Source organism: Vigna angularis, chromosome 9, assembly GCF_016808095.1.
Source record: "Vigna angularis cultivar LongXiaoDou No.4 chromosome 9, ASM1680809v1, whole genome shotgun sequence".
Lineage (NCBI taxonomy): Eukaryota > Viridiplantae > Streptophyta > Magnoliopsida > Fabales > Fabaceae > Vigna > Vigna angularis.
The window spans coordinates 23,284,483-23,309,093 of record NC_068978.1 but is presented as its reverse complement, the minus strand read 5'-3'; the positions used below and the strand labels follow the sequence as shown (position 1 = coordinate 23,309,093).

Genomic DNA, 24,611 nt, shown 5'->3' with positions numbered 1-24,611 from the left:
GTTTTGTTGAAGGGTTTTCCAAGATTGTAGGTCCTCTAACTCAGTTAACTCGGAAAGATCAACCATTTCTGTGGACTGACAAGTGCGAATCCAGTTTTGAGGATATGAAGCAACGACTAACGTCAGCACCAGTATTAATCATTCCAGACTCTAGCAAATCTTTTGAGGTGTACTGCGATGCGTCATATCAAGGATTGGGGTGCGTCCTAATGCAAGGAAGGAGACCTGTAGCTTATGCATCTAGGCAGCTAAAGGCCCATGAGAAGAACTACCCAACGCATGACATAGAACTTGCAGCAGTAGTATTTGCATTAAAGACATGGAGACACTACCTCTATGGGGCAAGTTTCCAAGTTTTTAGTGACCATAAGAGTCTAAAGTATTTGTTCGATCAAAAGGAGCTGAACATGCGACAAAGAAGATGGATGGAATATATGAAGGACTATGATTTCGAGCTTTTATATCACCCAGGAAAAGCCAATGTGGTGGCAGATGCATTGAGTAGGAGACAAGCTCAGATAACAACAATGATGGTGAAGGAATTAGAACTGTTAGAAAAGTTACGTGATATGAACTTGGGGTTGCAGTTAACCCCAGATCATATATGGTGTGGTCATTTAGTAATCACTAGTGACTTCTTAGAACAAGTAAAGGTTGAGCAGTCGATGGATCAAGAGTTGCAGCAAAAGATCAGGTTGTTGGACACCGATCAAGTTAAGGACTTCGTTCTAAGTAAAGATGGCATCCTTCGATTTAAGAACAGAGTGTGTATACCTGCAAAGAGTGAATTAAAACATTTAATTTTAGACGAAGGCCATAAAAGTCGTCTTAGCATACATCCAGGTATGACTAAGATGTATAAAGACCTGAAAGAGTCATTTTGGTGGAATGGAATGAAGAGGGATGTGGCCGAGTTTGTAGCAGCCTGCTTGGTGTGTCAGAAGGCAAAAGTGGAGCATCAAAAACCGGGAGGGATGTTAAGACAGTTAGACATTCCTCAATGGAAGTGGGACAGTATCTCGATGGACTTTGTAACACATTTACCAAAATCATCAAAAGGTCACGATTCTATCTGGGTTATCGTTGATAGACTAACCAAGAGCGCTCACTTTTTGCCCATTAATCAACGTATGTCTCTAGAAAAGCTGACGGAGTTATACATCAGGGAAGTAGTGAGGTTTCATGGAATACCTACAAGCATTGTGTCAGACAGAGATCCAAGGTTTACTTCAAGGTTTTGGCAGACGCTACAGAAGGCTCTAGGAACGCAGTTGAGGATGAGTTCGGCTTATCACCCTCAGACTGATGGTCAAACAGAAAGGACTATTCAGTCTTTGGAGGATTTGCTAAGAACTTGTGTATTAGATCATCTTGGAAGTTGGAATGAGATACTACCATTAGTAGAATTTACTTACAACAACAGTTATCATTCCAGTATTGGTATGCCACCATATGAAGCTTTATATGGAAGAAGATGTAGAACCCCGTTGTGTTGGTTTCAAGATGGGGAAGCACTAACAGTGGGACCCGAGCTATTACAGCGAACCACAGAAAAAATAAAATTAATCCAAGATCGGATGAAAGCAACTCAAAGTAGACAAAAGTCATATGCCGACAAAAGAAGAAGACCGTTAGAATTTGAAGAAGGAGATCATGTATTCTTACGAGTAACACCAACTACAGGAGTCGGGAGAGCTATCAAGATGAGGAAACTGACACCAAAATTTCTCGGACCATATCAGATTCTCAAAAAGATTGGGCCAGTGGCTTATGAGGTAGCATTACCACCTGGATTGGCAAATTTGCATAACGTTTTTCATGTATCCCAACTGAGGAAGTATATTCCAGATCCAAAGCATGTGTTAGAAGTTGATGAAATTCAGGTCAAGGAAAATTTAACAATGGAAGTTGGACCAGTGCGTATACTAGATGTTCAAATGAAAAAGCTAAGAGGGAAAGATATTCGCACAGTAAAAGTACTTTGGAATGAAGACACACAGGAAATGACTTGGGAATTGGAAGAATTTATGATAAAGGAATATCCATATCTCTTTTGTAAGTAATCTTTTGTTAGATAGTCTTTGTTTAAATATATAATTTTCGAGGGCGAAAATAATTGTTGTTGGGTAGATTGTAAGATCCTTGAAAAATATTTGTAAGTTAAATACTAGAAAAAAAAAATGAATAGTAAATTGTGAATAGTAAAAGGTGAATAGTAAAAAAAAAATGAATAGTAAAAAAAAAAAAAAAATATTTTTGGAAAGGATAAGTGTTACACGTAGCTTTGAGATCAGAATTAACCAATTTGCAAATAAAAAATTATTTTTTTGTAATAGTAAAATGAATAAAAAAATGAATAGTAAAAATGAATAGTAAAAATGAATAGTAATTTTTTTACTATAAATAGCCAAGGGGGGGAGGCTGGAAATTTACACCAAAATTCTAGAGAAATTGTGAGAGAAGAGAGTTGGAGTAAATTATAGTTGAAGAGGGGAAATTCTGGAAGTTTCTGGAGAACGGTTTGAGAAGAGGAAACTAAGTCTGGAATAGAGGTAAGGGGAGTTACATTTTTGTTTGGTATTATTTTGAGTCTTGTATATGTTACTTTTGTTGATCTTAAATCTTGAATGTGAAGTATTTTGTTTCTGTATGATTTTGAATTTTGGATGAGAATATGCTTCTGTGTTTAGATCCAAGTGTGATAGTTGTAAAATGTGATGTTGATTATGTTATGCCATATGTATGCTATTAAATGGTTTATTTTTATATTTTGGAAGGATTAGAAATTGTCTAACCGGCTCTGCCAGATTCAATTTCTTGTTTCCCCAAACATTTTATTGTTTTCCTTATTTGTTTTTATTGTATTTTGGAAGGATTAGAAATTGTCTAACCGGCTCTGCCAGATTCAATTTCTTGTTTCCCCAAACATTTTATTGTTTTTCTTTATTTATTTTATTGTATTTTGGAAGGATTAGAAATTGTCTAACCGGTTCTGCCAGATTCAATTTCTTGTTTCCCCAAACTATTTATTGCTTTACTTATTTATTTTATTGCATTTTTGGAAGGATTAGAAGTTGTCTAACCGGCTCTGCCAGATTCAACTTCTTATTTCCCCATATATGTTATTATTCTTGTTATTTAATTATATTGTACTTTTGGATGGATTAGAGGTTGTCTAACCGGCTCTGCCAGATTCAACTTCTTGTTTCCCCATGAATTTTTATATTAAGATTATTTTTATGATTGTCAAATATTGTATTCTTATATGATCATTTATAGTAATACTTTATTATTGTTAATTGTTTATAATTATCTTGTATGAATTCTATCATGAATGAGTTTCTTGGCTGAAATTGATCTTGTTGGAAGGTCTGGAGTAAGGATTCTGTAATAACTTGTATATGAGTATTAAATAGATGTAGTGATACTATTTGAGGTTGTTGTAAGACGAAGTAAAAATATTACAAATTAGGCATTTTAGATTTAGAGCATAAGCGAACAAGGTAGATAATTTAAATAAATAAATTGTTAATTATTGAAGGCCTCCCTTTGTTGGTAGGATAGAGGAACCTTAAAAACCTGAGTTGGCACATCCCTGATCATAGAGCAGCCCTGGCCTGGTCCAGTCAGTTGTAACTAGTCATATGTGTTGGCGTCGAAGGTGAGTTTGATGCGTTCAGACATCTGGGTCCTCTCCGGTGACCAATTGGGGTAAAGAAAAATCTCTAATAGGATGAAATTAAAATAAAATAAGTTAATTCGAGATGCATAAATTTATCATGGTAAAAACTTCATATATATTTTATCTATCGTTACATTGAGTTCAGATTTTAATACGTAGTGGCTAAGATATGATGAAATGTTTTGGCTGATCTATGAATCTTTAATTGGTGAAAATATGTTGAGTTATACTCGTTATGGTCAAAAATGAGTTTATAATATGAAGTATGATATCCGGCGATATGTTTAATTTATTAATACCAACATAGGTTATTGTCAAATTATGATTAGAGAATAAACATGATTGAGTTATGTGGAGAAGAGGTTATGAATTGTTGATTTGATGAAATGTTGGAGTGGATAAGAGAGTATGAAATGTTGAGGTGATGAAATGTTGGAATGGATATAAGAAATTATTGCTTATGAAATAATGTTCCCTACGGGAAGTAGTATGTTCGGTTATACCATGAGAGCTTGGTATGAACAAAGTAACACCTGAGGTTAATGAAAGCAGGCAGCAAGTGGTCTGACCATAAGGCTTTGACATAAATATCTGGATCATAAGCTTTATAGAAGAAGGCAGAGAGCGGTCTGACCATAAGGCTTCAGAGAGTAAGACATAGTGTACAGGTGAGGCTTAAGGAAGCAGGCAGAGAGCGGTCTGACCATAAGGCTTCGTGAGTAAGCATAGTATAAATTGTAAGGTTTATGAAATTGAGGAAGATGATTTTGATAATGATGAATTAATGACATCGGGGTAATGATATTTGAGTAATTGTAGAAATAAATGATTAAACTATTATTATTACAAGTTTAATGATTGATTTGATATGGTTGGCTTACCCTTATTTGTTTATGCTATGATCATATAACTCATGTTATATGTGATTAGAGAATGTTGCAGATGTGGTTGAAAAAGCTTAGAGATGAGAGAGATGCGGGGAAAACCTTTCATGGATTTTTGTAAAAAGAATAAATTTGTATTGGGAAGATTATGTTGTGTAAAATTTAAAAGTTGAAATGTCAACGGTGAAGACTATATTGTTTAAAGTTTGTAAGTTTGGTATTGTACTTTGGAGTAATTGAAATAAAGTTTGATCGTTTATATGAGATATCGAATTAATTTAGTCTCTACTATCAGTAATACCCTTTAAAATATTTGGATGTTACAAAGGGTATGATGAAAACCTATTTAGGGAAATATATTTAAAAGAGTATCAACTTAAGCTAAGGCCAAGAAAGAAAAGTAGAAGAAAAACTTTTAAAAGCTCTTTCTTGTTTTCCTCTAAGCCTTAGAAGGACTCTAACCATTAAATACTTGTATATTTTTGCTTTTGTAGGACACAATAAAATTAGGAGATCATGGACTAACCAACAAAGAGCTTCTTTGGTCAAAGGAAGCAAAAGAGCAAAGAGAGGAAGAAAATCTGGTTGACTTCCGGATTGGGGGCTTGCTTTCTGGATTAGAGATTACAAATGGAATTGCCTTCTAGATTCTATTCGCGCCCAGTCAAGACCCTCAAGTGCTCAACTCCTGCGAAGTAGCATTTTCCATGTGTGCACTTGGTTAACCATGTGAAGCAGCATTTTTTATGTGCATTGCTAGCTAGCTTATACAACTGGATGTAGTCAAATTTTGGAGGGAAATTGACAAAGAATAGAGGCTCCGCATCACCTATAAATAAGAGAGCCAATACCATGTGTTGATAGGGGTAGCTATGTACAACTGAACCCATATCTCACATGTGTTTTTTATTATGACAAGAGAAATGTTTAATAGTTTCTTGCACAACAATATCGCAAAATTGTTGCTTGATTATATCTGTATATGTGCTTAAACTATCTATGATGTGTATTCATTGTTTACAAATTAATCATCGATTGAAACACTTTGCACATTGCATAATTGTATGAATTAATCCATTATAATGTTTGCATAATCTATTAAATTCATTAGACACTATTGCCTCGGTTTGGATCTGAATCGAGGCAATAAAGTGGTTTTTACTTTTTTTTTTGTTTTTTCGCCAACCTTTCTGCCTCGGTTGTGACCTGAACCGATACCATTGAGGTCTTTCTACCTTAGTTATGGTCACAACCGAGGCATATTCCCTTGTGTTTTGTAAGAACATGTTTGTTTCTACAACATACCTAACTGCAAAAACAGACCTGCATATACTTAACAACTCAAAACAGTCACGAACAATCTAGAAGCATTTATTTTCTATAAAAATTATATTAAAACATAAATTCATTCAATGTAATCATAAATCAACTTCTTAGAAGCATAAATAAATTCAACGTATTCATAAATCAGCTTAGAAGCATAAATCAATCCAATGTACAAAGTTAAACTAGCCTCAAGTATTTCTCAAGAGAAATTCTAAATAAAAACAAGAACAAAGATTTTTGCTAAAACAAGAATGACTAAATGCTACAAAATAACTCAAATTAAATTAAATGTATGTGCATTAAATAAAAAAATAAAGATAAAAATAAAAAAAATAAAAAAAATAAAAAAATAAAAGAAAAATCAAAATAAGAATCAAAATATTTAAAATACTAACCGTATTCCCCGGCAACGGCGCCAAATTTGATAGGCTGTCGTTGAAGCTATCAAATTAATACCACTTTTCAAGGCAACTTCAGTATTGCCAAGTAGTATTTAAGAAAGTAGATAGGGTTAACGTAACCCTGAGTCGTCTCCCAATGAACACGGAATTGCTTTTGAATATCTGACTCTTATGAATGTTATGCAATGCTTATGAATAAAAGTAATGGTTTAAGAATGTTTAAAGAATAAATAAAAAACTTAAAAGCAGTTATGATGAAATAGGCTAATTCCATTGTTTTTCCAAGATAGATTCATCATCGGTTATTCACGGATAATTGTTCAATTGATTATTGTTTAAGTTTCAAATTAATTAAAGTACATTCTTAATTAATTTGAGGGCGATCATGCATTTAACCAAAGTAAATTCTCAATCAAATGCAAAACCTTTCTAGATTATTCACAATAAATTCAACCAAAGTACATTCTCAATCAAATTTTATTGTGTTTAATCATGTCTATTCTTAAATCTCCTAACCAAATTAAAAGTTAATCAATCAAAGTAAATTCTCAATTGATTATAGTTGAAATTATTACTAATCAACCAAAGTAAATTCTCAATTGATAGTAAAAACCATTTAATTATATGAAAGTTCCTAAATTAAATCAAAGTAAATTCTCAATTAAACCTAGAAACCCTAGAACTCATATAATCAATATGCATGTAGATTCAAACACATTATGATGCAAAAATCTTTACTTTTAACAAGATAGAGAGATTAAAGACATAGAGAGAACAACTTAAATCAATAATCAAAGTAAACAATTGCATTAACTGAACGTAACCTCAGAATCCGTCATGGAATTACAGCAGAATAGTCGTAGATGCTTAGCTCTCCATGAATGGAGTTGAATACAAGATGAAAGAAAAGTGAGAGGAATATGAGAGAATGAATTCAGTGAAGTCCCCCCTGGGTCTCTTTATATAGGGCTTGATTGAGCTTGGACTCTGAATATTCAGTTGACAAAATCTTTTATCTTATATCTTCCAAATAACTAAAAGATTTAGATAATTATAACATTATTTGGAAGATATTTTCTGTTGATATTCCCAAATTACATTAATTCAACAACTGAATTTTATCTTTTAGCTTTTCTGACTTTCCAAAATTGCACAAATGCCTTGAAATTTCCTCTATCTACACTTTAGCCCCTTCTGAGTTCCTGAAATTGCAAGAAAGCCCCTCAATTGATCAGCTTTGACCAGAGGAGGACGCACCCAATGGGAGCTCGCCACGTGGCTGCCCTCTTCCTTCCCCAATTAGGGTTTCAGATTTGGGGAAAGGGCTTCCCCCTTTTGTCGTCTGCGTGCCGTGGGGAAAAGAGAAGAGGCTCGAGATTGTGGAGCTGCCACGGTGGTTGTAGTGGCGATTTCTTGTTTTGGGTTTTGCTGTGTGATTTTTCTGAGTGCAGGTGGTTGAGACGCGACTTTGCAGAGGCGCGATAAAAGGGATCGCGAGAAGCGTGGTGTCGCGACGGCCATGGATGTCGCGCTTTGGTGCTGGCGGCTTTGGGTGGAGAGGCGATGTGGTGGCGTTGCCGTTAATGGCACGATGAAGGTGGATGTTGCGGCGTGGCAGCGGTGTGCGTTGAAGCGTGGATGAGAAGATGGTTGTGTGATGGTAGGGAACTTCGCGATGAAGGAGGAGAAGTGCGCGGCGGCTTCACGGCGGCATGGAGATGGTGGCACGATTTGGTTCCCAGAAGGGAGAAGATGAATTGAGGTCGCGGCGTGGTGGTGACGGCGGCACGACAGTGGCGTTGGGCTTGCGGCGGTGGCACGACAGTGACGGCTAGGGTTAGGCTGGATTAGGGTTTCTCTGTTAGAGAAGACAAGACTGACGTGGCGTGTTCTGAGTGGTTCACTAGTGAGTGCAAGGATCAGTGATGTGGCATCATCTGAGTGGTTCAATCTGTTAGTGGTGGACTGCCACGTGGCATGATCTGGTGAAGTTTGGCTTAGGAGGGGTATGTGTAGGAAAATTTAGGAGGTGTAGTTAGAATAGGGTTACTGTTTGGCTTAATATTGGGCCTGTTTCAGAAATAGGAGTGTATGTAGGGATTTTAGGGGGTGCAAGGGTAAAGTCTGCCTGTTTGGCCCATCTGTACATTATTTTCCAAATAAAATCTGATTTTGGGCCTTGAATTGCCAATTGGACCAATAGAACTTATAATTTCAGCTGCACAAATAAACGTAAGAATTTCCAAGAATAATTTATGCAATTAAAATCACTTTTTAAGTCCCTTTTAATTCCAAACACAATATATCAAATCATCACAAATCCTCTTTAAATCAATCATTCAAGAACATGAATTTCATCAAAAAATTAATTTTAAAGCATAAATGTGGGCATAAATATGCACTCATTAGTCTTCCAAATATAGTAGAATCCCATGGTACAATCATTGGCACATCTGCAATGATGTTACAAAGCTCGTCTAACACACCAAGAGAGTCGTCCTTAGATAAATGAGTCTTCTTCGGTGTAGGACTTCTCTCTTTGTTTGTTTGCTGTTAGATGAAAAAATGGTTATGTTCTGATGTCAATAAGAAGTAAGGTTTCAAATTGAGAAGTATATAGTAGGTGTGTTTACCGGGGGGTTAGATACAATACCCACCAAATGTCTAGGTCAGGCCGCGAAGCACTTAAATGCATGTTCCACAGTGACAAACTCCTATGAAGGCAAGAGAACAAAGGCATTTATTACAACAACTTCATCGACCGTGACCTTGGCCTCATCTTTTCTTATCTCCATACCATGCACTAGAGTGGCTGCCTCATAGACTATGCCACGTGCCACTAACCACTAACCACTAGCCACTAGCATGGTCCGGGTAGGAGAGAGAATATATAGCTGACATGGATGAGTGTCGTCCATGTCGTCCCCTAGGTTCTTAAACTCTTGGATTAGACCTTGTGTGCTTATTCTCTCACTCTCCTCTGGCTTACTTCCCTAGCAGGAAGACCGTCTGAGCTTAGAGGCTCCAAACACCAACCATTCCTTCCTTCAAACCTTCATCAAACACCTTTAGTGCACCAAACTTCAACTGCACCTACTTCAATTTGCTACTTCTCCAATCCTTGGAGTGTTCTTCATGTGTGATGCCTAGAGTTGCTTCCATCATACTACTTGTGTTTATTGTTATGGTTGTATAATAATTGTTATATGTGAGTAGTTGATAATGCAGATGTTACGAATGTTATGTAGAAGTAACAAGAAGATGGGGAAGATCAGAAAAAGGGAATCTTGGTTAACTCATTTGTTAATAAGTTTTTATTCTTTTAAAGCAATGTAATATCAATTATGAAATTGAATTCATGTCATACATTTTTCCTCTATTATTGTATCATGTGTATTACAAGAATTAAGTTGACATATTAATGGTTTTAAAAATAAAAATTCAATTATTATGTTTTCGTGATATCTAAAATTTAGGTGTTACAACACTAATACTTACTTGACATATGACACTAACATCCACTTGACATGTAACATTGACATTGTTACATGACAAAATGTTAACTTGACCAATTGACAATTTTTTTAAATAAAAAAAAATTTAAAAAAATTATTAAAAAAATTAAAATAATTAAAATAATTAAAATAAATCACAAATTGATGCAGACATGCATTGTTCATCTTAAATTAATAATTTAGAGAGTGTCGTGAAAAAAATTGAATTGAACATAATTACCAAAAGACCGTATTCAACATAAAAAAAATTCCTACATTAAACAAAATTCACAAAAGTACGAACAAAAAAAATATTTAGGTCTTCATTCTCCAATCTAAACACTACCTTAATTTTCATTTTGATGCATATTTTTCTTTAATTTTTTCAATACTTTTACTTTATTATTATATTTTTAACTATTTTTCTTTTAGAACTAAAAACTATCTTAAAGAAATCTACCTAAGATCTTGACAAATGTAACTTCAATCATACTCTTAAATAATTGAATCCCAACATCGCTTATACTTTCTTATTTTTAACTTCTACATTTCACAATCCCTATTCAGAACACCCCATGTTTAATTTTTTTTCTCTGAACAAAAATGTTATTTTATTTACTAAACTATATGATATTGATGTATGGAACGGGATCTTTTACCAAAAAAAAATATAGTTTTTAAAATTAAAAAATGGTACAATTTGAGTATCTTTATAAGATAAAGTATTTTACTCTCATTTTAGGTTGCGTATACGAAGAGTTTTTTCTCGAAGCCGCCCTTGAAAATGTCTAGCTTTTTCACCGCAAATCTTACTGAGTTTCTCGGTAAAGTAAATCAATAGGTTTCAACAAACCTCTAGAAAAATTAAGACAAAAACAATAAAAAAATGAAATGAAAATATTTCAAAAGTTTAAATTAATTTATAGGTAAACTAATTTGTCAAGGCCAGCAAACAGTAAATAAATTAAATATTTGACACTCCTTTTGTTCGAAGATGTACGTTCATCACATTATTATTACCATTACTTTTGTTTAAAATTAATCAACATTGTATTTTTTTTTTCTTGTTTTATTTTTGTTTCAAGTCTATAAATAACAAAGTTATGTATATTTTGTTTCATGTCTGTTAATTATGATTATATCTTTCAATATTGATGTGTTTATTTTAAGAATAATTTTAGTCTTGAAAATAACATTTTCTGAAATAATATTTGAAAAACTTTATGTCAAGTTTGATATAGTTAAAAACTTTTGCAGGATAAAAATGTATTATAGTATAGATTAAAAAATTATTTTTCCTCATGGTTCATTCATTTTACAATAATAATTTTTAAGTGGAAAAATAATATCCAATATTTCGATAGCTATTATTTGTTGAGATTTCAGAATTTGGGTACAAAATGAAATGAAAATATTTCTTAGAAACTTCTGAAACTTCCCACCATAAAGTAACTATAAAATAAGAAAACTATGATTTTAGTGAGTGATGTGACAGAGTAATTTAATCACAATTAAGAAACCTAGATTTATTGTCTTTTTTATGAGTACCTTAATATTTACATATCAACCATAATAACTTCTATCCATTGATATTCTAATTTCTTTTAGAATAAAAGTGTAAAGAAAATAACATTAAGCTTCCTATTTACATCCAAATTTTGATTACTAAAACCTCTTAAAACTTAAAATTTTTGCAATTAAAAATAAATATTTAAAACTGAATTTAACATCAAAATAACCATTACATAGTCAAAAAAAAAAGTAAGTTCAAATTCTTCAAATACATAAATTCAAATAACTGCTCAAAATAAAATACAAAATAATTTTATAAAATCTTCGCTACAAGTTTACAAGTTAATTTCATCTCTTATATTAACAACTGAAACATTTTAATTAACATTTTTTCTTATATAAAACACAAATGATATACTACTATTGTCACAAATACAAAAAAATATAAATATGAGTAAGCTAATAATAAAAACATAGTAAAAACAGTTAACATAGTACGTAACTACACATTAGAACAATCAATCAATCATATCTAGTAACTTTTTTCCTTACCATAACCAATAGCTCTTTCGTGACTGTAACCAACAACCCATTGTAACCAACAACTCTTTCCTAACCATAACCAATGGCTCTCCATTGATATGTTCCTTTCAGTGGTGTAACATCAACAATACCAATACCCATAATTATTGTTGTCAAAATGGATTGGAACTCGTGAGTCAACCCAACCTACCATGGGTTTAGTTCTAAGTTGGGTTGGAAAAAAATTTGAAATTTTGATATGGGTCAATTTTGAACCCAACCCACTAAGAATTTGGCTTACCCGGGTTGAACTCATGGTGAATCAGGTTGGCTCACCAATCCACCTAATTTTGCTTTTTGTGCTTTCATTTGGATTATATTTTGAGTTTAAGATGATTTTGGATGTTATTATATGTTTTTTATTTTGAATTATCTTTGGAGTTTAACATCATTTTGGTTGAAATTTATTTAGATTTGAATTCGAAAAAATTTGTTAATTTTTTGGAATGAAAAAAAACTTTAATTAAGTGAACTAGTGAACTAACCAGTTTAATCCACCAATTTGTGGTGAGTCGGGTCAGATTCAAATTTTTTCAGCTTGCTAATAAGTGAATATTGTTGAGCTGGTTCACTAAGTGACCAACCTGTGGTGGATCAGGTCGGGTGACCCATTTTGATAGCACTACCCATAATAGAGTGGTTGAGTCGTCTTGCCATCACAACACTAGACTTGTCTCCTTTGCTTCTCAAGGTCTTACGAGTAAAAACTTTTGTGCATCTCACACTGAACATTGTACTCAACAACGAGTCGGAGTTATAGAGCGAAACATATTTCCCCTCCCCACTATGTTGCATAAGCGAGAGGGTACGACACTTAAACGCATCATCTTCTCGCATTGCATGATCGAAAATGATCCCTTTCTTGCATCACACGACCGAAAGAGAAACCCTAACCCTCAAGGGTATTACAAGAACTCATTCTCTTCCCGCATCATATGATAGAAGAGGATCTCTTTTTTGCATTGTACGGCCAAAAGAGAGACCCTAAAACTCAGTCGTATTACAACCAACTATCTAGACCACTCCTTTCTATTGAACAAGTCAATAGATCTCTCAAGTTATCTCACAACTCAAACTTGGTTCCTAGGCAACTTGCACCCTATTGCCCATCAAACTAAAGACATGCCAGCCGAGAACAATGAAGGCACTCAATATGATAACTATTTCAGACGTCAACATCCAACGTTAGCAATATCCATATACAACAACATACAATATATCACTAGTGCAAAAGAGCTTTTTAAGTATGTTATTTTGGACTTTTAAGGTCTGTTTTACAATAGACTTAAATTCAGCAAACTTAAATTTTAAATCTCTTATTAAGCAACAAACTTAAATTTTAACTCTACCATGAATCAACAAACTTAAATTTTCCACTCAAAATTGCAAATCCAATCATATATTTCATTAGCACCTCAGTCAATCACCAGTATATTCATCTTTCTTATATAAGTTGTCATAAACAATAAAGATGAAATTGGAATATAATACAAACAATCATTCCCTCAATTCAATTCATTTTCACAACCAAAGAAATACATCAAGAACCCATATATTCAATCACATTCTTTACATAACATAATATAAATCAGAAATAGGAAAGAGAAATTGAAGTCATTAGTAATCACTCCGAATAAACCCTAAAACCCTAAAAATTATTAACCCTAAAAATCACTATAAGACAATGATTACAATCTAAAACCCTAAAAAGACACGATGGTAGCAACAACGGCAGTGGCAGCGGTGATGCTAGTGGCGACAACGACAACCAGTTATGACGCGAGCGGCGGCAGCAGCGATGAGCAGCGGCTGCGACAATGACGCGAGAAGGGAGACAAGACCTGCGAGGCAACGACTATGACATGTGTACCCTTGGATGCAAAAGTAAAAAGAAATTGCACGAAGATGAAGATGGAGGGCATGAGCAAGTATGGAGTAGGCACGGGAGGGGAGAAAGTGGAGAAATAAGTTTTACGTATTATGTGAAAAAAAAGTAGGTTAAAGATGAATTTAGATTTAACTAATATAAAATTAAAATCTTGTTTTATTTGAAAAAACTTAAAATATTAATTTAAATCTAGTAGAAAATTTAACAAATACAAAAATTAAGTTTGTTTGTATTTTAACATATTTAAAACCAAAATTGAAGTCTTTCATAAGATTAATTAACAAATTTAAAATATAGAATTTTATTTATAAAAGTGTCACTGTACATCTATTTGGTGGCACTCAAACAATTTCTCTACTTTTATCTCTCAATGCAAATATTCTTCGATATCATCTTTACCATGGAAGGAAGAAAGGTCTATTTTAGGTTCCCTTTGTGTAATGTTCCCTAGATCTTTGGGTTCTCCTAGGAGGTGATTGATAAGGGTCATCATTTGGATGACTACTATAGCGCTCTTGCTCACTAGAAGGAAATGATATGTCTCCAAGGTATTCCTTTATTCTATGTGAAGACCCTACTTTGTGTTTGCCTTTATTTTGATTAATCAAAAGTTGACCAATCATATCCTTAAGCTCACTAATCTCTTTATCTCTTTGTTGAAGCTTTTGTTCAAACTCTTCCCTTAATTGCAGGCTATCATTGATAGGTCTCCCACTACCTTTACACTAGATTGGCTAATACTTGTGAAGTGTTTCAAATTTGTTTTCACAAATTTTTGAAGAACTTTCAGAAGTTATGAGTGAAAGAGATTTTCACAAAAATTTTCTTTTATTTTAGATGAAGGATTTTTAGAGAGAAACTAAATGTAAAGTTGCTCTAAGTAGCTCCCAGGAAGGAGAGGTGAGTAACAAATAGGCAAGCTTAACAACCAAGTTCTTCCTAGCCAGGGTTTCCTTGGATTATCTTTACCTAATCTTCTAGGTTAAAATCTTTGAAAAAGCTTTTTCAAATGCAAATTAAAATGTTCCTAAACCAAAAGAAGGTTAGACTAATATGCTATGTTATCCTAAATATCATGGAGACTTAAAACAGAAAGCATTCAAGCAATCAAGCACAATAATGGAAATGTAAATTCAAATGGTAATGTTAGACAGTGCTAAGTTAAAGTGTAAGTGACACTTGGAGCTCCTTCACACACTTTCACACTAATGCATGATATTAAGGTATTACAAAGTTCAATTGTGAACTTGGAATTGCACCAAGGGGATTTTACCAAGTCACTTAATCAAATAGCAAAATCTACTCTAAAACAACAAAGGTTCCACGATATTGGCACCCAAACACACTTGAATAATTGCCTAACACTTAAATGTTGTTGGAATGTGCAAACAACTTGTTGGACAACCTACTTGAACTCCAAATTCAATTCCCTCTCCACTTCCTAAGATGCTACCTTAGTAGGGGAAGGTTTTTGCAACTTAAATGCTCCAATAGAACTTCACAACACCATTAAAATCATTTTAGCACCATAATTTAACTTGAATTACACAACTTAGGAGGCCAAAAAGCTTAAAAGCAATAAAAATAGGTGTAGAACAAACGTTGACACTCAAATGGATCCTAAGAAGGGTGCTAGAACAGATTAAACAAACAAAGAAAATGAAATGCAGGTTGAAATCAAGATTTAAAAAACACGTTGATAAAAATCAGAGAGTGTTTGATGAAATGCCTAAATGAAAACCAGTTTTGGTGTTTTTGGATTTTGATTGCTCTAAACTGGATTGTTTAGTTCTAAAGCCTTTTTAACACTTTGCATTACTTCTTTTGATCATTTATTTCCACTCTAAAATACTGAACCAACTCTTGCTACAATCCAAATCGAAATTGAAAGTTAAATCATCAAAATAAAAACTGATTTTTCAACTCTGCACTAGAAAAATGACCTAAAATTGGTGGGTTTGGAAGTGCACAAAAGCTATTCTGACACTTTGCTAACAATCTCAATAGTTTTAATTCATCAAAATACACTTGTTTGAACTCTAATGAGGCACAAAACAAAACTACAACTCAAATTCACCGTGTCAATTCCAAAATTGATGGTTCAACACTCCAAATTGCACACAGGTCATTCTAACTTCAAATGAACTCTTCTAACTATTTTAAAACATCATTTTGGACTTATTCATGCTTCCAAATAGCACAAAAACATAAGAATACGAAAAATGACCTGTAATAACTCAATTATGCAGAATTTGCATCAACCACACCACAAAATTTGAATTTAACCGAATCAAATGATAAGGCAACAATAAAAATGACTCTAGGAAGTGTAATTATACTAGACCAAGATGGAAAACAACAGCTAGGATGAATCAAACTCAGACTAGAGATTCAAAGAAAATTTACATGGTGAAAAGTTAGACTAATATCAAAATAGCAAGGTGTTTTTGAATTTATGGTAAACAAGCTATGTTAATTGCATTTCATTGCTTGTTTTTCATTTACCACTCTTTTTCAACCTTAACCATATCAAAATAGTGCTGGAAATTGCTCCAAACAAATCAAAACAGAATTTCACAGTGCTTAAAATAGATTTCAAATTTTAAGCATGATTAAAATATAAAATTAGATTTATGGTGTTTAAGCTCATATCACCAAGATCATGATATCATTGCCTCATTTGGTTGATATATGGCAACACAAGATTCTAAACTAAAACAAAACCAAAAATCAAGATAGAAACACACTAGAATTCAATAAAGTAGTGGTTAAAACTGCAACAAACTTGCACATGACCTTTGACAAAACAAATTTTGATTTAAAATGAAAATGACCCAAAACAAGGAATTTCACCAATTAAAATGTTAAAACAAACATGAGAAAACATTAGAAATAGAGAAACAATGAATGATAACACGAAATCAAATGGAAATAGTGAGCACAAACATTGAAAACAGAACATATCACTCAAAATTGAACAAACCAACACAGACGTCAATGGAATTGACGTATCTCTTGAAGCGTGCTCAACCTATGCTCTAACTACCACTTGATGGAAGCAGCTTCAGGCATCACACATGAAGAAAACTGCAAGGAATAGAGAAGCAGCGAACTAAAGTAAGTGCAATTGAAGGTGTTTGATGAAGGTTTGAATAAAGGAATGGTTCGTGTTTGGAGCCTCTAAGCTCAGACGAACTTCCTACCAAGGAAGGAAGCTAGAGGAGAGTGAGATAATAAGGAGACATGGTCTAACCCAAGACTATAAGAAGCTGAAACAGGTTTTCTACAACATTTCATTACACTTAAATGGAAAATTACATGGTATTGGCTCTCTTATTTATAGGTGAAGAGGAGCCTCTATTCTTTGTCAATTTCCCTCCAAATTTTGACTACATCCAACTGGATAGGCCAGCTAGCGACGCACGTAACAAATGCTGCTTCACATGGTCAGCCAAGTGCATACATGGAAAATGCTACTTCGTAGGAGATGGGTGCGCGAGGGTCTTAGTTGGGCACGAATAAAATTCGAAAGACAATTACCTTTGCAATCTCTAATCCGGAGAGCAAGCCTCCAATCTAGAAGGCAACCAGATTTTCTCTCTCTCTTTGCTCTTTTGCTTCCTTTGACTAAAGAAGCTCTTAGTTGGTTGGTCAATGATCTCCTAGCTTTATTGAGTCCTACAAAAGCAAAAATATACAAGTATTTAATGATTAGAGTTTTTCTAAGGCTTATAGAAAAACAAGAAAGAGCTTTTAAAACTCCTTCTTCTAGTTTTGTTTCTTAGCCTTAGCTTTAGTTGATACTCCTTTGAATGAATTTCCCTAAATAGGTTTCCATCATAATATGGTTGAGCTAACAGCAAAAGAAAAAAGAACATCAAAACACTAATACAACATATTGATCACAACATTAAGCCACACTTTAAACCTATACATCAACCATAGTGAATATGTAGTACAACTAAATAAGTGTTCCCTCATTCCCTAATGATCAGTTAAGAGATAAACAACTCAAAGTTATTTGTATAAAATTTCATTATTAAAATGTGACAATGAATAGACAACTTGTTAGACGAGAGATAGTTAGACTATACACTTAAATGTTAGATTATTAGTTCAGTTTAGATTAAGCGATAATATGTTTTCTCCATTACATTAGACATTTGAGTTCACTTTTTCTTAGTAAACAATAAGTATTTTGTTGCGCATAAAACATTAAGTTAGATGACTATTAATAGTAGTGCATGACCTAATTTTGTTGTGTTTTCTTTTAATTGAATTAATCAATTTTTGTGTAATTTTGTTCACATATACTAGTGCATGACCTATTTTTTTTAGTTTAATATATTAATTGCATCATTAATTACTTATTCAATTCGATTTCAAAGAATTTCATTCTAAAATTTAAAGATTTTTAAAGATTGTGAAAAGAGTTCAATTCACTCTCCTCTCCTAAGCTCAACTACTCAACTATCTTTTTAAGACGTTTAACCTTAATGCTTACTGTAACATCCCAGATTATATAGAAGCATATAACATAGTAAGTCCACATTTAAATAAAAGAGAATAGTTAGAGTAGACTGTAAATAAAGTTTGTTAAGCGTACAATCATCCGATAAGGAGTCGGAATTTAAAACTTAAGCATCCTAGAGTATTTCACAAGATAAGGAATAACTGATAGAATCCTAAGGAGACTAAGCAGTTGCATCATCTTCCTCCAAAGCCTGCTCTAGAGGCACCTCATCCATCTCTGCTCACATCCAAGTGGATGATCATTGCAAAAGAAGCATACCCAAGCAAACACAAACACACAAGCAAGGGTGAGCTAGGTATAAAAATCATGTTATAACAGTCATAGACAACATGCAAGTAAAGACGAATATACTATACTACACAAACATGACTTGTTGCACTTAAACTTGACTCGTCCGGACTTAGAATGATTGTCGAGCTATGGCGGGTCGTGCACTCGTGGTGGCCTCTACTGCTTTGCAAAGCCATTGCCAATGAGTTTCACCCTACCACACTCACGAGGTTAGTCTGTTATCACTCACCTTGGGCCATACTGGAAGCACCCAAGACTAGGACCTCCTGCTACTACTCACGACATGGTTTAATCCTCTCTACTTGAGAATGATCGACCATTGTAGTTTCAGGATAACCCCAAGACTGAGCTACCATGCAAATCATTCTAAACACTGAGGGCACCACCATGTATCCCCCTTGAGGATCATGGAATTACGTCCAATACTGATACTTTTCACCTTAACACCAACATGATAATGCACACATAAGCCCTTAAAGCAACTGGAACAATTAAGTTAAATAGCATACTGGAAAAAATAGGAATACAGGCCGAACACAAAACATCAACACATAATGAGCAAGACCGAACACCCGGTGAATGGTGAGACCGAACGATATCTCTCTTCCCAAAGACAGGACTGAACGATCCATAAATGGTAAGACTGAAGAAGTGACCGAACACTATTCAGGATCGCTCACTAAGAGAGACCGAACGCTACCTAAGAGACCGAACGCTACTTGAGACCGAACTCTCCTTAAGAGACTGAACGCTACCTGAGAGACCGAATGCTACTTAAGAGACCGAACGCTACCTGAGACTGAACGCTACTTAAGAGACTAAACGCTACCTGAGAGACCATCCACTAAGACCGAACGCTACCAAGACCACCCACTAAGACTGAACGCTACTTAAGAGACCGAACGCTACCTGAGACCGAACGCTACTTAAGAGACCGAACGCTCCTTAAGAGACTGAACGTTACTTGAGACCGAGCACTAAGGCCGAACTCTACTTAAGACCGAGCACTAAGACCAAACGTTATTACGACCGAACGCTCAACAGCGCATGGCCGAACGATTATCAGTTGCGAAACTGCATAATTCTGCAGAATTTCTGTAGAATTATGAACAACACCTAACACAACCATTCCTAACCATTTTTACTAACTTCTAACACCCTAAATTCTTGTTTTATACTTAATTAAACTCATCTAAATGATTCTGAACATTCCTACTACCATTCTAAAGTGATTAAGACTCAATTTCAACTCTAAAACACCAACTTTCCCAACTTAGGGATCCAAAACCCAATCCTACTGCTTTGCACCTATTTTGATCTATTTAGTGACTCAAACAAGTCACAATCCACTTGCTAAGACTACCCCCAACAACCCAATTATACCCAGAACCCCTAACTCTCAAATTCACTACCTCATTTTCTCCAAAATGACCTAAAACACTACTAAATCACCAAGTTTTCTACCTAGCTAAAGTTGCAACAAATTTCACACTCCAAATCACTTCTAACATGATCTAATACAGTAGTTAAGTTCATCAAACTCACTATAAAGCAATCAATCACAGTTCCATCAATTACACCATTCAATTCAAACCATCCTATATACTTAAAATTCAAAGTACCATACAAAATCGCACGACAGTCCAAAATTCAACATGCATTCATTTACAAAGCAGATTCAAGAAATAAATTCAAAGAAAATAATTAGCTCCCCTTACCTTGAAACTTCTTTGCTCAGCTCAAAGACCCACAACTCCAGTACCCCACACGCGAATAGTCTAGACAACACCCTACAACCCGCAATGCGGTGATCAAGAACAACTCTTAGAGCTAGAATGAACGGAGGAAAACGTAAAGGAGGGTACACTAGGCACATGCAACTTGCCCTAGGTCCCAAACATCGGAGAACAGTGAAGAGCTACTTACCCGCTGAAGAATGAAAATCTATTCGGATGGTTGCGAAGGTCTCTACGCCGCAGTCACTTGAGCACCACCTAATCCAACATGCAACCATTAAAAGTGAGGGAATGATAGAGAGAAGGCAGAGAGAAATGGAGGAACAAACTTTTTAGAGAAAGAATGGAAAGCTGAGATAATGAACTCAGATCTGAAAAGTCTTTCCTAAGGTCATAGTGCCCTTAGTGTTATGGGCCTGACTGCTTCAACATAAGGCTCAATTGCCATATATTTTGAGGCCCTTACACTTACTGGATAAAGAATGATCATATTTTATCCTTAATTATTTTTAGCACCTAATCAGGATGTTGATTTATTTCTCTAATAAACCTAAAATCTTTTATATAGTTATGTTATATGTAATTGGTATGTTGAATAGGCATTTTTACATTTAGTATATTTACTATTTAATTAAATTTTAATTATTTTTGTAACTTTGATTAATTTTAATTAAAATTTTACTTTAGTTTTATTAAAAAAACGATTATTTTCGGTGTTCAGTTTTTTTTTTTTTTCATTTTTGTTTAAGTACTTTACCGTTTAACTTTTATTGACATGATAATGAGTCTGAGAAAATTCAAAAGAAAAAGTACGAATTGAACAAAGGGTTAGAATGACAATATTATTATGTTAATGGTAAAATTAAATAAGATACTTTAACAAAAAAAATATATTTTAATCATTCAATCAAATTTTTTTTAATAAAACTTATTAAAATATCCAACTTTATAAATTACATAAAATATAATTAAATATTATTTCCGTAATATAATCTTTATCAGGAAATATTTGTATGTTACTTATCTTGACATATACACTCGGTATCAATATTTAATTCTTTGCTTCCCTTTTACGTTGTTATGAGTTTGCTTCCACATTTTTCTTTTACTTTAGCGTTCAAGAAAGTCAGTCTTCAAGACATAAGTAGGGTATTATGAGGAATACTTTTTCACTGTTATTTAAATATACATAGAAACTAAAAATAATAAAATTATAAAGTATATAATATAATAAAAAGAAAGAAATTAGAATATATATATATATATATATATATATATATATATATATATATATAATAGATGTAAATAAAATTAAGATATATAATTATGATTACTCTAAAAAATAATAATAGGTAATATCAATTTTGAATTCAAACGAGGCTCCATCAGTCCACCCAAATAAAGATGTAACTTCGCTGTCATTATTTTCTTCTGTCTCTTACTTTACTACATTATATTAAAAGCACCGATAATAGCAAAAGCAATCTTCAAATATTAATATTTTAATTGAATTTGTTTTATTTTAAAATTTTAAAATACTAATATATCATTAAAACAGTTGCACGTGGCTATAGTTTTTGCATATACAAATTGGCTAGGTGTACTCACATAAATATTTTTTATCTAAAACTCGAGGCACTTTCATAACCAATAAGTGTTTATAAATAAATCCATTCTCAGCATTTCAAACAAGTTCAATCTATAACAACCGCCTCATTTCCATAAACCATTCACAAAATGTCTTCCGAAAATTCAAAACTCAACTTTGTCTTGTTTCCTCTGATGTCCCAAGGGCACATGATCCCAATGATGGACATAGCGAAAATTCTGGCCGAGCAGGGTGTCACTGTCACAGTGATCACCACACTCCAAAACGCATCCCGTTTCAAATCAACTTTTGCCCGTTCCATCGATTCAGGGTCTCAAATCAAACTACTTGAAATCCAATTCCCATATCAAGAAGCTGGATTGCCAGAAGGGTGTGAGAATCTTGACATGTTACCTTCACTGGGCGCTGGCTTGGATTTCTTCAATGCTGCCAACAGCAACACCCAAAAGGAGCAAGTAGAGAAACTCTTGGAAGATCTAACGCCCCCACCAAGCTGCATAGTTTCAGACATGTGTTTACATTATACAGCCACCATTGCTACCAGATTCAACATCCCCAGGATCTCTTTCTTGGGACAAAGTTGCTTCAGTCTCTTCTGTATGTACAGCCTGGGAAAATCCAGAGTTCTCTCAGGCATAACGTCGAACACTGAGTACTTCGTTTTGCCTGGTTTGCCCGACAAGGTTGAGATGACCAAAGCACAGCTTCCAGCGCAACAAACAGATGCTGAATGGAGAAAATTTTATGCCAGAACAGGTGCAGCTGAAGGGGTTTCTTATGGGGTGGTAATGAATTCCTTTGAGGAGTTGGAATCGGATTATGCCAGCGCTTACAAGAAGGCCAGAAAGGGTAGAGTGTGGTGTATTGGTCCTGTTTCACTGAGCAACAGGGATGAATTAGACAAGGCTGAGAGAGGGAACAAAGCCTCAATTGATGAACATTTTTGCATGAAGTGGCTTGGTTTGCAGAAGGCAGGGAGTGTGATCTATGCATGCCTTGGAAGCATGTGTAACATAACTCCACAGCAGTTGATAGAGCTGGGTTTGGCCTTGGAGGCCTCAAATAGACCCTTCATTTGGGTTATAAGGGAAGGGAGTCAACTAGAGGAAGTGGAGAAGTGGATGAAGGAAGAGGGGTTTGAGGAAAGGACCAAAGGTCGAAGTCTTGTGATTCATGGTTGGGCACCTCAGGTACTACTTCTGTCACACCCTGCAATTGGAGGGTTTTTGACTCACTGTGGTTGGAACTCAACCTTGGAAGCAATATGTGCTGGTGTGCCAATGGTCACATGGCCTCTATTTGGCGACCAGTTTCTGAATGAGAAACTTATTGTGCAAATATTAAAAGTGGGAGTGAAGGTTGGGGTGGAGGTTCCTGTGGAATGGGGTCAGGAAGAGGAAACGAGCATTTTGGTTAAAAAAGAAGACGTTGAGAGAGCCATTAACGAGTTGATGGATGAGACTATGGAAAGTGAAAAAATCAGAGAAAGGGTTAAAGAATTTGCAGATATGGCTAAGAAAGCTGTAGAACAAGGTGGATCTTCTCACTCCAATGTCACACTCCTTATCCAGAATATCATGCAACAAAGCCAGAGAGATGCATAAAAGATCTTTCTCACTTGGAGAAAACAGACTGGTACTTGTCATATGTTTCATTTCTTCCCTAGATTTTTAGTACCAATGAATAAACATATTCCACTCCATTAGATCATGATGTAGCTGCAAACTTTTATATTTTGTGTTTCCGATGAGACATTTAAAAGGATAATTTACTTTTTTAGAGAATTTAAAATATTTTATGATAAAATATATGGTTTAAATAAAGATCTTTTAAAAAATTAAAATTTTAAAAATTTATTAGATTAAATGGATTATAAAAAATTAAAGAATTTTAAATTACCTAAAAAGTAAGAATTTTATTTCTATTTTTTATTTTCAAATTTATATTTTAATTTTTATAGTTTGGATCGATCAAGATATTTTATAGCTCAATTCGATTTTAACTAAATTTAAGTTAATTCGATTCAACCTAGATTTAGGTATACTCATCTCAATTCAATTTTATCTAGATTTTAATCATCATCCCTTGACATTTTTACAATTCTTGAAATTGAAATTTGCTTACAAAATTTTGGTAGCATAATTATTGAATTTTTAACCTCCCAAAAGTTTTAAAAGTCAAAATTATCGACTACAAATGCAGTTCCTACATGTTAAATATGTGTTAGAATTTGGGTATAACTATTCTAATGCTTTGCATATATATTAAAATCCTTCATTCATAAATATTATTGATGTTGCAGATAAAAAAAGTATAATACAAAAGAAATTAAAATCAAAACAATAAGTAAAAAATATAATTTCTACATAAGTATTTGATAAGTAAAATGTGACATCCGGACACTGACGAGGGCAGTACAAAAGACACGAAGGTAAGAGACACAAACAAAGAGCGGTTCCTGACAGGTTTCCAATGAGAAGGACATATGAAATAATCGAATATACATCGAAATGAGATGATCTAGAGACTGTATAGATATAAGACTATACAGTTGTATGAATAAATTAAAAGAATTGATTTAGCTAGTCATATCACCAAAATGCATTTGTTTTTCGGTAACCTAACCTATAATAACTTTATGGTTAAATTGGAGTAACAAAATTATTTTATTT

General features: G+C 33.9%; 1 protein-coding gene across 1 annotated transcript; it reads left to right on the top strand.

Annotated features, from left to right (window-relative positions):
• Nucleotides 1-22,126: 22,126 nt before the first annotated feature.
• LOC108322536 (UDP-glycosyltransferase 73C3-like) lies at nucleotides 22,127-23,702 on the top strand. The gene has a single exon (NM_001329811.1). The coding sequence runs from the start codon at nucleotides 22,128-22,130 to the stop codon at nucleotides 23,541-23,543; it is 1,416 nt and encodes a 471-aa protein (NP_001316740.1). The 5' UTR covers nucleotide 22,127; the 3' UTR covers nucleotides 23,544-23,702.
• Nucleotides 23,703-24,611: the final 909 nt, after the last annotated feature.

Excerpts from the sequence above, each read along its gene's own strand:
- LOC108322536 (NM_001329811.1), top strand. The coding sequence starts at position 22,128 with ATGATCCCAATGATGGACATAGCGAAAATTCTGGCCGAGCAGGGTGTC.